Source organism: Sinocyclocheilus anshuiensis, unplaced genomic scaffold, assembly GCF_001515605.1.
Source record: "Sinocyclocheilus anshuiensis isolate Anshui unplaced genomic scaffold, SAMN03320099.WGS_v1.1 scaffold2032, whole genome shotgun sequence".
Lineage (NCBI taxonomy): Eukaryota > Metazoa > Chordata > Actinopteri > Cypriniformes > Cyprinidae > Sinocyclocheilus > Sinocyclocheilus anshuiensis.
In genome coordinates this window covers 42,860-56,206 of record NW_015558648.1, presented here as the reverse complement: position 1 = coordinate 56,206, position 13,347 = coordinate 42,860, and the positions used below count along the sequence as shown (strand labels likewise).

General features: G+C 40.5%; 2 protein-coding genes across 2 annotated transcripts in view; both read left to right on the top strand.

The window, feature by feature from the left end:
- LOC107681000 (ubiquitin domain-containing protein 2-like) overlaps positions 1 to 4,032 on the top strand; it is a 36,361-nt gene extending 32,329 nt beyond the window's left edge. The window contains exon 3 of the mRNA XM_016477112.1: positions 3,220 to 4,032. Coding sequence (XP_016332598.1) covers positions 3,220 to 3,635 — 416 coding nt within the window. The 3' untranslated portion in view covers positions 3,636 to 4,032. The remainder of the gene's footprint in view (positions 1 to 3,219) is intronic.
- Positions 4,033 to 10,761: 6,729 nt separating this feature from the next.
- The window catches only part of LOC107681002 (interleukin-12 subunit beta-like), a 9,864-nt gene continuing 7,278 nt past the window's right edge, over positions 10,762 to 13,347 (top strand). Inside the window, exon 1 of the mRNA XM_016477113.1 lies at positions 10,762 to 10,843. Within this exon, the coding sequence (XP_016332599.1) occupies positions 10,762 to 10,843 (82 nt within the window). The remainder of the gene's footprint in view (positions 10,844 to 13,347) is intronic.

The following is a 13,347-nucleotide window of genomic DNA, read 5'->3' as shown; positions in this document are numbered from 1 at the left end:
CTGCAGATAAAGTTTTAATTGTTGGTGATTTTAATATCCATGTTGATAATGAAAAAGATGCATTGGGATCAGCATTCACAGACATTCTGAACTCTATTGGACGTGTCAGGACCTACTCATTGTCAATATCATACTCTAGATTTAATACTGTGACATGGAATTGATGTCGATGGTGTCGATGACAAATCGTACTTATCTGACCTCCATCAATTCGTAGCAGTGAATGAAGAGGTATCATATCGATCACAAGTGCAGTATGGAGTACCTCAAGGCTCAGTACTGGGGCCGTTACTTTTTACGCTTTATATGTTACCCTTGGGAGTAGTGGTTAAACGGATCGTAGTTGATCCGTGATTCGTACGGACCAAGCCCCACGGTTCAGCACGAATGTGATCCGCGGATTAATTGCAGAATTTAACCATAATAGAGTAAAAGTTTATCAATTGTACGTGTTTACACAAGCAAGCGATTTTAAACCATTCTAGCGAAAGAAAAGGCAAAATGGAACTCGATTCGTTACTCGCGTGCTGTTTTCTATCACAGCCGCACAAACATGAAGCTCGCACATGCAGAGAGGCACGTTTGACTGCGCGCGAACACCGAACTGAACCATCTTTCTGATCTCATTCACTCTTTGCCTTTGAACTAGTCTCGCGTAGCCAGACCTTCAGACATTACGCTCCCAGTATCACAAGTGGTGTCAGAAGTGGGATGGCCAGCCGCAAGACAGTGCCTGTTGGAAGACGGACCAGGAAGGGTCTAAGGTCCCAGAGAAAGACTGTTCTGGAGGATGTGGCTTGGGACACACTGGACGAGGAGGAAGAGAATGCCGGGGCATGCTTCAAAGCCAGTTCTCCTCAGCACACACCAGTTACCACCACCACAGAGAGTGACATGGTGTCTGTAATGCGAGACTTTCTGGCAGCCCAGCAGAAACGGGAGGAAGGTCTCATATACGAACTCAGGGGACTGCGAGAATCAATACAACGACAGAACACAAAAGAGTCTCCTCAGAGTCTACGCTTAGAATTACCGAAGCCTGCAGCTTCTCGCAACATGGCATCATCAGTTTTTGTTCAATAAACTTTTAATTGTTAAACCTTTTATGCAATATTACGTCTGTGGTGTTATTTAAAAATGTATGAACAATTGAACATTTCTTTTAAAAACTGAAATTTAAATGATCAATGAAACTGAACCCTTAAAGTAATTTATTTATTTATTAATTATTACCTAAAGTTGCATATCCCTGCTCATTTTAGAACAAACCAAAATTTTACTTCAAATATTGGTAACACCATAGACATAAGTGGTTGTCACCAGTGTTTGATAAAATTATTTAAAAATCAAAATGTTCTTAAGCTTCTATTTTAATTGATATAGCATATTAAACAAATTTTAAATGCATAGCAATACATTTTATATATATATAAAGAAATTTACTCATTTGCCGCCCCAATTGAAGAATGACCCATCTAATAGTAAACGTTCAATAGCAATAGATGTATTGCAGATGAGCAGATACTCTAAAAATAGAAGAGGATATAGTGTGCGGTTTGTATAAACTACATCCTTTTTAATTTTTTTGTGTTGTGGAAAAAAGTTGCAAAAGTTTGGAACAACATATAATGGTGAGTAAATGATGGTTTCATCAAATATTCTTTGATCTGCTGAGCAGTAAAGAGTTTCACCAGAAAGTATCAGAAACATTTAATGAAATCCTTGTATTACTGATACGAATAAAACAGTCTTTAAAAACAAAACCTACTTCTTAAAAACAAAACTTACTTGTGTCATCATGATAGTATGAATATTACTTTTTTTTTTTTTTATTACAGAATTCCATGGAGGTGTAGCTCATTATGATTAAAATGACTTACTTCCTCCTTGGAAGAAGCCAGTGATGTAATCTTATTGTTCCTGTGGTGTGAACCTTGTCCCATTGTCATTGATTCATTGCTCCAACTTCCTCTTTGGTTAAAAAGTTGACAGATCTGTAATGAGTCTCTATGTCATAGGCAGCATGCTCATCATGTGATGTGTGTCTGTATTTATTTTATCAAGTAGGATTTCAAAACAGCCTTAGAAGTAAACACTATGCATGTTTAAGGTAAAAAAAGTTATAAAATACTGTTTGTTTTTTTATTCATTAGGAAAAAGAGCCAAGCCTGTTCCACAGAATCAAGAGCCTGGAGGAATATTATTAATATTCGTCAAATATTATTTTAATAGAATAATAATAGTCTTAAATATGTGCCATAGTTAAATATGTGCCAATGTATATTTGATGGGTTTCCCCATCTGAGTCCTGGTTCCTCCAAAGATTTCTTCCTATCTATTTGAAAATCATCAGTTTTCATCTGTACAGTCTACAAAGCAGGCAATGTAGATCGATTCCGGAAAAGTATTATATTGTTTTACTTGGGAGATATCATCTGTAGATAACACATTAATGTGGTTATCTTTGCTGATGTTTCTCTATTATGTGTCTGTTGTCTATAAATATGCCAATCCTAAAGAGCTGCTATACTGTTTTTTTTCTTTAACAATGACAAAGATCTATTCTATTCTATTCTATTCTATTCAATTCTATTCTATTCTATTCTATCCTATCCTATTCTAAAATCTTAGAGATTTTTCCTTGCAACAGTCACCTTTGGGTTGCATACTGTGGAAGACACTGTTGTTTGTTGTTTGTAAGACACTGTTGTTTTGTAGAGATGCTTTGGTAAATACTTAAAGGTGTTTATTGTGAAGGATGCCAAGAATTGATAACCATAATCACCATCATAAAATAAAATGGAAAGTTAAGGATGGCATTTCTTTTCTTTTCTTTTCTTTTCTTTTCTTTTCTATTTTACAGAAGCACTCAAGTTTGTCTGAAATCCGTAATTTTGTGCAAAATCTAATGATCCATTTTATCCACCAATTTGAGAATGATCCAAAGAGCATCTTGTGCTTCAATATAAGCAAAGAAATCTGATCTTTAAACAAAGGAGTTCACACACTCAGTGCCATAAAATTGCCGATTTTATTAATGACCAAAAAATAGGGCAGAATTTTTTTTATCTTTACTCATTTTGCATCACAATGTTTGATTTCACTATATATTAGACATGCTATATTACAATATCATGGTCCACTGTGTCAAAACATCAGATAAGTCTGAAAGTCAGACTGAAAATATGGCTTAAATGCTTCTTTTTGTGTCATCTCCAGGTGCTCTGACTGAATGCTACGATGAGCTGGGGAACCGCTACCAACTGCCCGTCTACTGCCTCTCCCCTCCTGTCAACATGATCGAGGAAAAGAGCGAGTCGGAGACCATTGAGATCCCAGAAGCTCCAGCTAGCGAAGGCCCGGAGTGCCAGTTGCGTCTGCGTCTCTCCACGGGACGAGATCTACGCCTGGCCGTTCGCACCAGCGACAATGTCCAGCAGATGAAGCGCCGTCTGCAAACCCAGGAAGGTGTATTGGCCACCAGCCAGCGCTGGTTCTTCTCAGGCCAACCACTCGCTGACAAGATGAAGCTGGAAGAACTGAAGATCTCCAGAGACTATGTCGTCCAGGTGATTGTCAGCCAGCCTCCCACAACCCCACCACTGCCGCAGAACCCCACTCCTGTGGAAAACTAATGCCTCATTGGGGATATTAACCACCACACCAAGTGCGCATGTGAGAGGATATCAATGTGCATAGGCTGCAAGATTATTCAGAAGATTTCTCTATTTTTGGATTTGCCATTCGAGTCTAGAGTGATGAACCTCTAGAGGCTTCTCCCTTCAAACACTCACTGCCTTTGACTTATAGCTTTTCTAAGGGAGTTGAGACTCAGATTTTCTGTTTAAAAGCCTCAGGTCTAGAAAACTGGAGCCCTGAATTGATCAAGAGAAGTCCAAAAAGTATGGATTTGGCAAAGGAAACTTAATAATGCTTTGTTATTTTTAAGATTATGGAGTTATAAGCTTCATATTCTTTTCTCTTTTTTTCTTGTGACGAGATCATATGTCTGCAAGGCAGACCAGAAGTGTGGACCTACCTGTGTCTGTAAGAACTTGAATTCTGAAACAGAGACACTTGGGGCCAAAAGGACATTTTAAACTGCTATTGGCTTTTAGCAATAGGAAAATCACTCGGACTGTTTTCATATTTTTTTAGTTTTTATTAAAAACTCTGTAACCAAAAATATATAAAGATTTTTAAAAAGAGAAGATCTGTTACATGTCACAAAAACAATGTCAGTTTTGGTTTCTCCGATTGTCCAGCATCTTTAATCCCTGTTTTTTGTTTTGTTTTGTTATTTTCAGATAACCTTACAATTACATAAATTCTCTAAACAGCATTCGTTCAACTCTTTCATTTCAAACGAGGGTACGTTTATTAGTCATGTAGACAAGTAGATCAGCTGTTTGCCATTTGCCTCATTTTTAATCATGTGCTTTTAGTGGAGGTGGTGGTCGTCACATTTTGCAGATAGATTTCAGTCCAGGGAGTTATTCAAATTGATTTCCTCCAACAAACATATTTAATTTTCTCACTCTCTGTCAAACCGTATGCAGAAAAGTGTGAAATTGGAATATAAAAATATACATGTTTTTATTTTTTGTTTTCCTTTATGTTGAGAGGGATAGTTGGGCAGGAAATGACGAGGAGCAGTGATAATATGTATATAGACAGAAAATAACAGGAACCAGACTCAAATAAGCAGCACAGCTCAATATGCCATAGTATGTGTGCTGCTGACTGCTATTCTGCAACTCTTAACTGTTTTTAAATGGATTCAGGGCTTTGTCCTATTGAAAAGAATTAAGAGTTGAAAAGAGGGGGAAAAACAAAATATCAAATATCAAAACAAGTTTTATTTATTTTTTTGGAAATATGGTAAATATTTCAAGGAATATTTTATATATTTAATTTTTATTTAATTAAAATGTGTTTTGTGTGTGTACATTTAATTTAATGAAATACAGCAAATATTCCAAGCAAAAATCATTTTAATATATTTATTCATAATTAAAGTATTTATATTTAATATATGCCACTTGGTTTGATATTTATATTAATTAATTCTTGGTAATAATACAAAATATCCACATCACTTTTTGTGCAGAAGTCTGTTCTAGGTACAACGGTTTTATTTGACCCCACTTATGAGTTTCATCATGGTTGAAGCATATAGGGGTAACCATGTTTAATGAGACAATTGGCTTGGATTTGTGTTTTTCCATGTGTGACCACCTGTGTGAGCCTCAGCTCTAACTCACAAGTTAAATATATGCTTTATTCAGCCTATTCAATTAGTCTTCTGTGTTATGATGGGGAAGTCACAGTTCACCCTTTTATAGGTGGGTTTTTATAGAGGTGTTGCTGTTAATAATAAATAAAATTAGGTTTTTAGGCCATCATTAATTCACATATTAGAGGAACTGACGGAACTATACACAATAACAAATATATAGGGATATTATATTATATTATATTATATATGCTTATAAAAGAAATCTTTATTGTGGATACATTAATGATATGGTCAAATAAACTCATCAACATGAACTTATATCAAACAATCCCTAAAGGAACAGTTTCAGTCACACTTTGATAGGAAAGGAAGAATTGTCTAAAATCGTGAAATCATCTAAATTAACAACACGTTTTAATAGTGAAGTGACATGTGGCCGAGTATGGTGACCTATACTCGGAAATTGTGCTCTGCATTTAACCCATCCAAGTGCACACACACAGTAGTGAACACACACACACACACACACGGAGCAGTGGGCAGCCATATTGCTGCGACGCCCCACACCGACAATGCCTGCTGGACCTGAGACTCGAACCTGCAACCTTCGGATTACAAGTCCGACCCTATACCTACCAAGCTATAAATATATTAAAAAAAAGATGTTTCCAGAAGTCATAGAACCTCTTCTTAATATTATGAATTCATCATTATTATAAGGATATGTCCCAAAAACTTTAAAGCTTGGCCTTGTATTAAAAAACCACAGCTAGATACTAGAGAATTAGTTAACTACAGACTGCTTTCAAATCTCCCTTTTCAATCAAAAATACTAGCAAAAGTGGTGTCTTCACATAGTTATGTTCCTTCTTGGAATGAAATGGTATTGTAATAATTACTGTATTTAATTAGCCGCTGCCACCACCTTTAATTCTTTAAGCCAGTGTGGTCTGGCACCAGAAGACAACACACCACCATGACTTCAATCACAACAGGTAATTTTATTAAGAGAAGGGACTGCAGGACAGGCTAAACACAACCTAGAAAGCCTTAGGGCAGTGTGCTACATAAATTCACTCACTTCATTGGTGACAGCTCATAAGATCAACTACAAACAGTATCACTTCAAACTCATGTAAAACCGCATCTCATGCACGTGCAAAATGATGCCTGCCCCCTAAACCCTCCATTTCAGTCTTACCCACTCTCACTGTCACCCTCTATTTTTACAAGAAACACAACTTTATTAAATACATCAGTTTAAAATGAACACATAAAACCACTTAATTCGCCCCACGGTGATGCTGCCCCTCCCAGGGGGTGGGTCTCAGCCACAAAAAGAGAGGACAGCAATAGAAGCCTGTTCAGAATGGGCATGGTCCATACGCTGGCACGCCCTGGCAGTTCAACAGTTAAATAACACACACAATAAAGAACGACGGCACTCCTAACTCCCCGTCCCTACTTACAGGGTGAGAACCCACAGGGTGAGAACCCTGTCCCCGCTATCTATCTTCATAGTTGGCAGCTCTTAACGACCGCGAACGACACCCCCCTCCCAACAATATCTGAGTACTGCCGTCCTATTTCGGCTTGTAAATAGACAGACAGCCAGCCCACATCCATTCTCTTTTGCACTCTTTTTAATCCTTCTCACCCCAGTCTCTGAATACACAGATCACACCCTCGTTCCTCGTTCCCCAATCAGTCTCTTTAATTAGTTGTCAGGACAGTGTTCAGTCTCATTGATTAGTTGACAGTACGATATTCCAAACACAACACACATCACAGTATCTCCAAGGAATTGCAGTCAGGGTTAAGACCATTTCATACCACTGAAACTTCACTCATCAGAGTTACAAATGACTTGCACCTATCTTCTGATCATGGTTGTATCTTTCTATGAAGTCCTATTGGACCTCATTGCTGCCTTTGATACCATCAACAACAACATTCTTTTGGACAGGCTCGAAAATTATGTTGGCATTAGTAGAATAGCATTTCAATTGCAATTCAAAATATACTTTTCTGACCGTTATCAGAAAACTTATTTGAGTATCTTGGAATTCCCGTTAATTCTATTAGTTTGGTTTGTGGTTAAACGCTATGATGATAAAGGTGTGCACTTTCTCTTGTGTTCAGCAATTTTTCCCTAGAATGTGTAACTCATACCAGGACAGTGATTGTGGCATAAATGTACAAGTGCCACTACCACCTAAATATCTGGATGTTGTGATTATGTCCATACCCAGACAGCAGACCGTTTCAGCCCAGATCCGGCCCACATCTGGCCCGCATGGATTTCACATGGGCCAGATGTGGGCCGGATCTGGGCCAACACTATGTTGCTGTCTGGGTATTAACATGCTCTACATTTGCATTTGGCAGCAGTGACCTAATTAATGTTCAAATTTAGCTTCACCAGAAAGAGCATGTGATGCCCATATTGATTTCTTTCATATATCTATAAAAATATGTGGGATCAGTAAGATTTTTAATGTTTTTTTAAAGTCTCAAAGCTGCATATATTAGAGAAAAAAAAACTAATATTGTAAAATAGTATTTCAATTTAAAATAATGCTTTTCTAATTTAATACACTTCAAAATATAATTCATTCATGTGATACAAAGCTACATTTTCATCAGCCATTACTCCATTCTTCAGTGTCACATGATCCTTCAGAAATCAATCTAATATGCTGGTTTATTATCAGTGTTGAAAACGGTTGTGTTGCTTTTTTAAGGATTCTTTGATGAATAAAAAGTTAAAAAGAACAGCATTTATTCAAAATACAATATAAGTCTTTACTATAACTTTTTATCAGTTTAACATCCTTGCTAAATACAAGTATTAATTTATATATATATATATATATATATATATATATAAAAAAAAAAATTGTACTGGTAGTGTGTGTCACACTTCCCTAAGACGAGGAGCGAGGAACGAGGAGACAAGGTGTAAACTAACAACAGTACTTTTAATCCATTAATCCAAGGGGTAACATGGAGCAGACAGGAACACAGGAGACTCAGGGGTAGATGTACAATCTCCGACTAATGACTAATTAACGGGGACATGGGGAGGAAAAACACAGCAAAACCAATCCAGGGGCGTGACATTACTCCCCCCTCCTGGAAGGCGCGTCCCGCACCGTAACAATTCCACCGGGGAGGGGGGAGTGGGCAGACAGAGTCCATGGGGGAGACGATGGAGGGAGGAGACAGGAGGGGCTTGGAGCAGGAGGAGTCCAGCTGGACCCAGGCCACAGCCATAATGACGGCCCATGGTGGAGCCGACGGAGGGAGGAGCCATGGAGGAATGGTGCCCGACTCCAGGGGGCCGACCAACGGCGGCGGAGCAGGTGGTGGAGGAGCCCGAGGCGGAGACGGAGAGCCGATGAGCCAGGGCGATGGGGAGGATCCGGAGGTCCTAGGCGGAGCCAATGGCGTCAGCAACGGATCCGGGAAGCTGCGGTGGAGCCGGAGCGACAGAGGACTGAGGTGGATCTGAGGGGATGAGGCGAAGCCAGAGGAGTGGAGTCCCGAGGCGCAGGATGGTCGACGCCAGACCAAGGCAGAGCCGGAGGGACGAGGGAGCCCGCTGGAGCTAGTGGACTGCCAGGCTGCGGCGGAGAGGAGGGAGCTAGGAGCCATGGTGGAGCCAACAGGTCCACGGGATGAGGCGGAGTCCGAGGCTGGAGGCGGAGTCAAGGGAAACTCCAGCCACAGCGACACTGGAGGATGGCAGTCCCACGGAGCTCGCAACGCATAGATGGTGGGCTGAGGGTGAGCAGAGGGGCTGCCAGACGACAGCGAAGGAGGCGGCAAGAGAGGGTGGGAGGTTGGGCATTCATGAGCCTCTGGGCATTCTGGGCTAAACTTTGGATCAGGAGGCCGCTCTAGGCTGATCACCGGAATGGGATTACTCTCTGGAGGAGCGGACTGCTGGGAACCGGCGGGAAACGGAGATCCATTTCTCGCCAGTGTCCACTCCACAAAGGCGGCGAATTCTGCTCGAGGGCCATCCTCGGACGACGACGCTCTGCACGCGGTGTTGAGGCTGGCGTCATAGAACATGCAGAGTGCGTCGTCCGGGTAGGTGGTTAGATGTGCCATGGCCAGAAACAGTCTGGTATGACCCTCGAGCTATTTTTCTCCCTGCTCCAGCAGGAGGAGGATGAATTCAGGGCGAAGGAGGGGATCCATAAGGGAAACACTACAGAAACAAAAACACTGAGAGAAAAAATGGAAACAAAACAGATGGGAAACACGCAATAAACTGTTTTTGGTCGGATATTCTGTCACACTTCCCTGAGGCGAGGAGCGAGGAACGAGGAGACAAGGCATAAACTCACAACAGTACTTTTAATCCAAGGGGTAACATGGAGCAGACATAAACACAGGAGACTCAGGGGTAGATGTACAATCTTTCAATCTCCGACAAAGACAGACAGCACAGACTGGGGCAGACAGGGCAATCAGGGGAACACAGGTGCATGGAATGACTAATTAACGGGGACACGGAACACATGGGGAGGAAAAACACAGCAAAACCAATCCAGGGGCGTGACAGTGTGCATTTTTACAAAATATTTCTATTTTCTATTTTATTTATTTTTATTCATCAAAGTATACTGAAAAAAGTACCACAGGTTCCAAAAAAATATTATTCAGCACAACTGTTTCCAACCTTGATAATAAAACAGAATATTACAATGATTTCTGAAGGATCATGGGACACTGAAGACTGGAGTAATGGCTGATCAAAATTCAGCTTTGTATCACAGGAATAAATTATATTTTAAAGTATACATTAAAATGTAAAGTAGTTATTTTAAATTGCAATAATATTTCACGATATATCGTTTTTTCTTTATTTTTGATCAAATAAATGAAACCTTGATGAGAAACTTTCAAACTGCAATATATGGGGATTTGTGACTGAAAACAAAAGTGCAAAAAAAAAAAACAAATGGGGGCAAAAACAAAAGTGTTGCGTTTATAATTTTGTTCAGTGTAACAGCATTCAAAACATGAATCACAAAAAAAAAAAATCGACCAATATACTGTATATTTCACTCAGAGAAAATTATTTAATTGTGAGGGATGACCTGTACATTCTCATGCACAATTGCTCCTGTTAAAGCCCCTAACACAGCTCATGGAAATCCCAAATGAAAACTGGCTCCACATTTGTTTCCATGTCCCTTTGTTTAGAACGATACTTCTGCTTGCTGGAAATTCACACTTCTCTATTACATACATATATAAATGTTGCTCATGTTCAATACTACTTCAGTGAAAGGGAAGAGGAGAGAGTCACCACAACTCATTAAGTTTTTAAGGTAAGATTCAAGAGAAAGTGTCTATCATAATGAAATATTATACTATATATATATATATATATATATATTTAAAATGAATGTTTATTAAATATTCTACATAGTAATACTATAATTAGTTTAATTTACTTTTATTTAATAACAGTTGTTCATATCACAATTTTTACTTTACTTTAGATGAACAAGATTGTCTTGGTTATTCTTCAAGCTGTCCTTCAGTTGGCAGGCAGCACTTCACTGAGGTTCATCAAGCCAAATGGTGACTATTGCTTAAATCCCATTTATTGGTATCTGTAACTGATTTTTTTAAACAATGCTAACCGAATCTATCTGTCCGAGATAGACTCTATCCGAATCTATCTATCTGTCTATCTATATCTAGATAGGTAGATAGATAGATAGATAGATTCAGTTAGCATCGTTTAAAAACATCAGCCACACACACACACACACACACACACTTGCATTCAGCAACAACACATTAAAGTGCTTAAAAGTGACAGTAAAGACATTTATAATACACAGAAAAAGTCTTAGATCTCTGAGATCAGCTCATGAAAAATGGGGGCAAAAACAAAAGTGTTGCATTTATAATTTTGTCCAATGTACACAAAAGGCCTATTTCTCTCAAATATTATTCACTGGTCTCAGACGATCTTGGAGGTGAAGATGCTGGATGTGGAGGTCCTGGGCTGGTGTGGTTACACGTGGTCTGCGGTTGTGAGGCCGGTTGGATGTACTGCCAAAATCTCTGAAACGCCTTAGGAGACGGCTTATGGTAGAGAAATTAACATTCAATTCAATTCAAGAAAAAGTCTTAGATCTTTGAGTTCAGCTCATGAACAATGGGGGCAAAAACAAAAGTGTTGCGTTTACAATTTTGTTCAGTATATATGATATATGCAGTAAACTGAGAGTAAAGACAATATATAATATTTTTTAAAGTAAATTATTCATGTGATAGCAAAGCTGAATTTTCAGTAGCCATTACTTGAATCTTCAAGGTTTCATGATCCTTCAGAAATCATGCTAATATCAATGATTTGGTGCTTAAGAAACATTTATTATTATAAGTGTTGAAATAAAGTTGTGTAGCTTAAAATGTTTGTGGAAACCATGTGTGTGATAAGAGACGCAAACAGTAACAAGGAAAATCACTCTGATATAAAATCGGAAACAAAGTTGGCATCCAATATGTTTATTTCAAAAGTAGGTGTGCAAAATGTGTTAATAAATATATAGTGTTTAAGAGCATGTAAACTCAGTAATAAAAACAATAAAAACAGTCTAAAACTAAAACTGTTGGACCGTACTGAAAACCGCACGGAATCTCCTCTACAACAACTGAGGCTGGAGTTTACTGCGTAAACTAGTTCCCTTTCAAGGGAACTTCGAACTGCGTCCTCTAGGGGTCGCTATGGGGAACGCCTCGTCGTGACCCGTGTCTGAAGCATACATTGAAAAAACACCAACAACACGTTGGCCGGCAACAGCCCATGACGTCACTACCAGTGCGACTATAGTATAAATAGGCGCCGGGAGAACATGTCATTCTCTTCTTCGTCTTCATTGACTGTTTTGTTTGAAGCGTGCATTTGAACGTGGTAAGAGGGATCTACTATCTATTATTATGGCGAGCACTAGCAGAGCGTTTAGAGGGTGTGTGCATCCGTGTCATCGCTGTTTGACACCTGATGACACACACGATCTCTGCGTTTTGTGTTTGGGCGAGGAGCACGCACGCGACGTCCTTGAGGGGGCGATTTGCGTGCATTGTGAGCGTTTTTCGATGAAAAAGCTCCGCTCTCGTTTGTCTCTTTTTTCGAGGAAAGAGGGGCAGCCATCTGCTCCCCACGGTTCAGGACCCACCGCTGCTGAGGCACGGAGGAGAATGAGCTCATGGGGTTCGCAGGTGGACCTGGCTGATGAGTTTAGGGAGGGGCTTTCCTTCTCGCACTCATTGGCTGCAGACGAGAGCGAGCCGCTGGAGGATGATGTTATCTCTTTGACATCATCTGAACCGGGGGCCAGTGCTCTGCTGGGTTTAGCCCAGGAACAGCAGGAGATGTCTGAGGATGGCGAAGAGTCTGAGGCTGAGCCTTCCCAATCCTCCTGCCCTGCGTATGGTGAGCTGTTGGAAGATATGGATCGCGCCACGGCGAGGCTAGACTTGCCGTGGAAGCGGGCCAAGAGAGTGGTGCCGCGGGGTCGTCTCGATGAGCGTTATCTTTCTGACCATAACCGTCCAGCTCAGGTGAGCCTTCCATTCCTTCCTGATTTGCATACTGAAATCGAGAAGGAATGGAAGAGGCCGTTTTCTTCTCGCATCTATCGATTCCAGCATACGAGTTATGCCAACATCGAGGCGATGCGTGAAAACGGCTATGAGATGCTGGCTAGCTATCTCTCTTCGGGCGAGACATCCTCCCTCCTTGCCATCTAAGCCCCTCCAGAATACATCGCGCTTAAATGGCAGGGCATACGCAGCAGCAGGTCAGGCTGTGGCTTCGTTGCACACTATGGCGGTGCTCCAGGCGTATCAGGCTGATCTGCTGAAAGACCTGGATAAAGGCGAGGGCCTTTCTCCTGATCAGGTAGCTGAGCTGCGCCGCACCACAGATCTTGCTCTCCGTGCTACTAAACAGGCCACCTGCTCCATGGGCAGGTCTATGGTGGCGATGGTGGTAACGGAGAGACATCTGTGGGTGAACCTGGCAGATATCGGGAAGAAAGAGAGGGGCTTTCTTCTCGATGCTCCGGTTT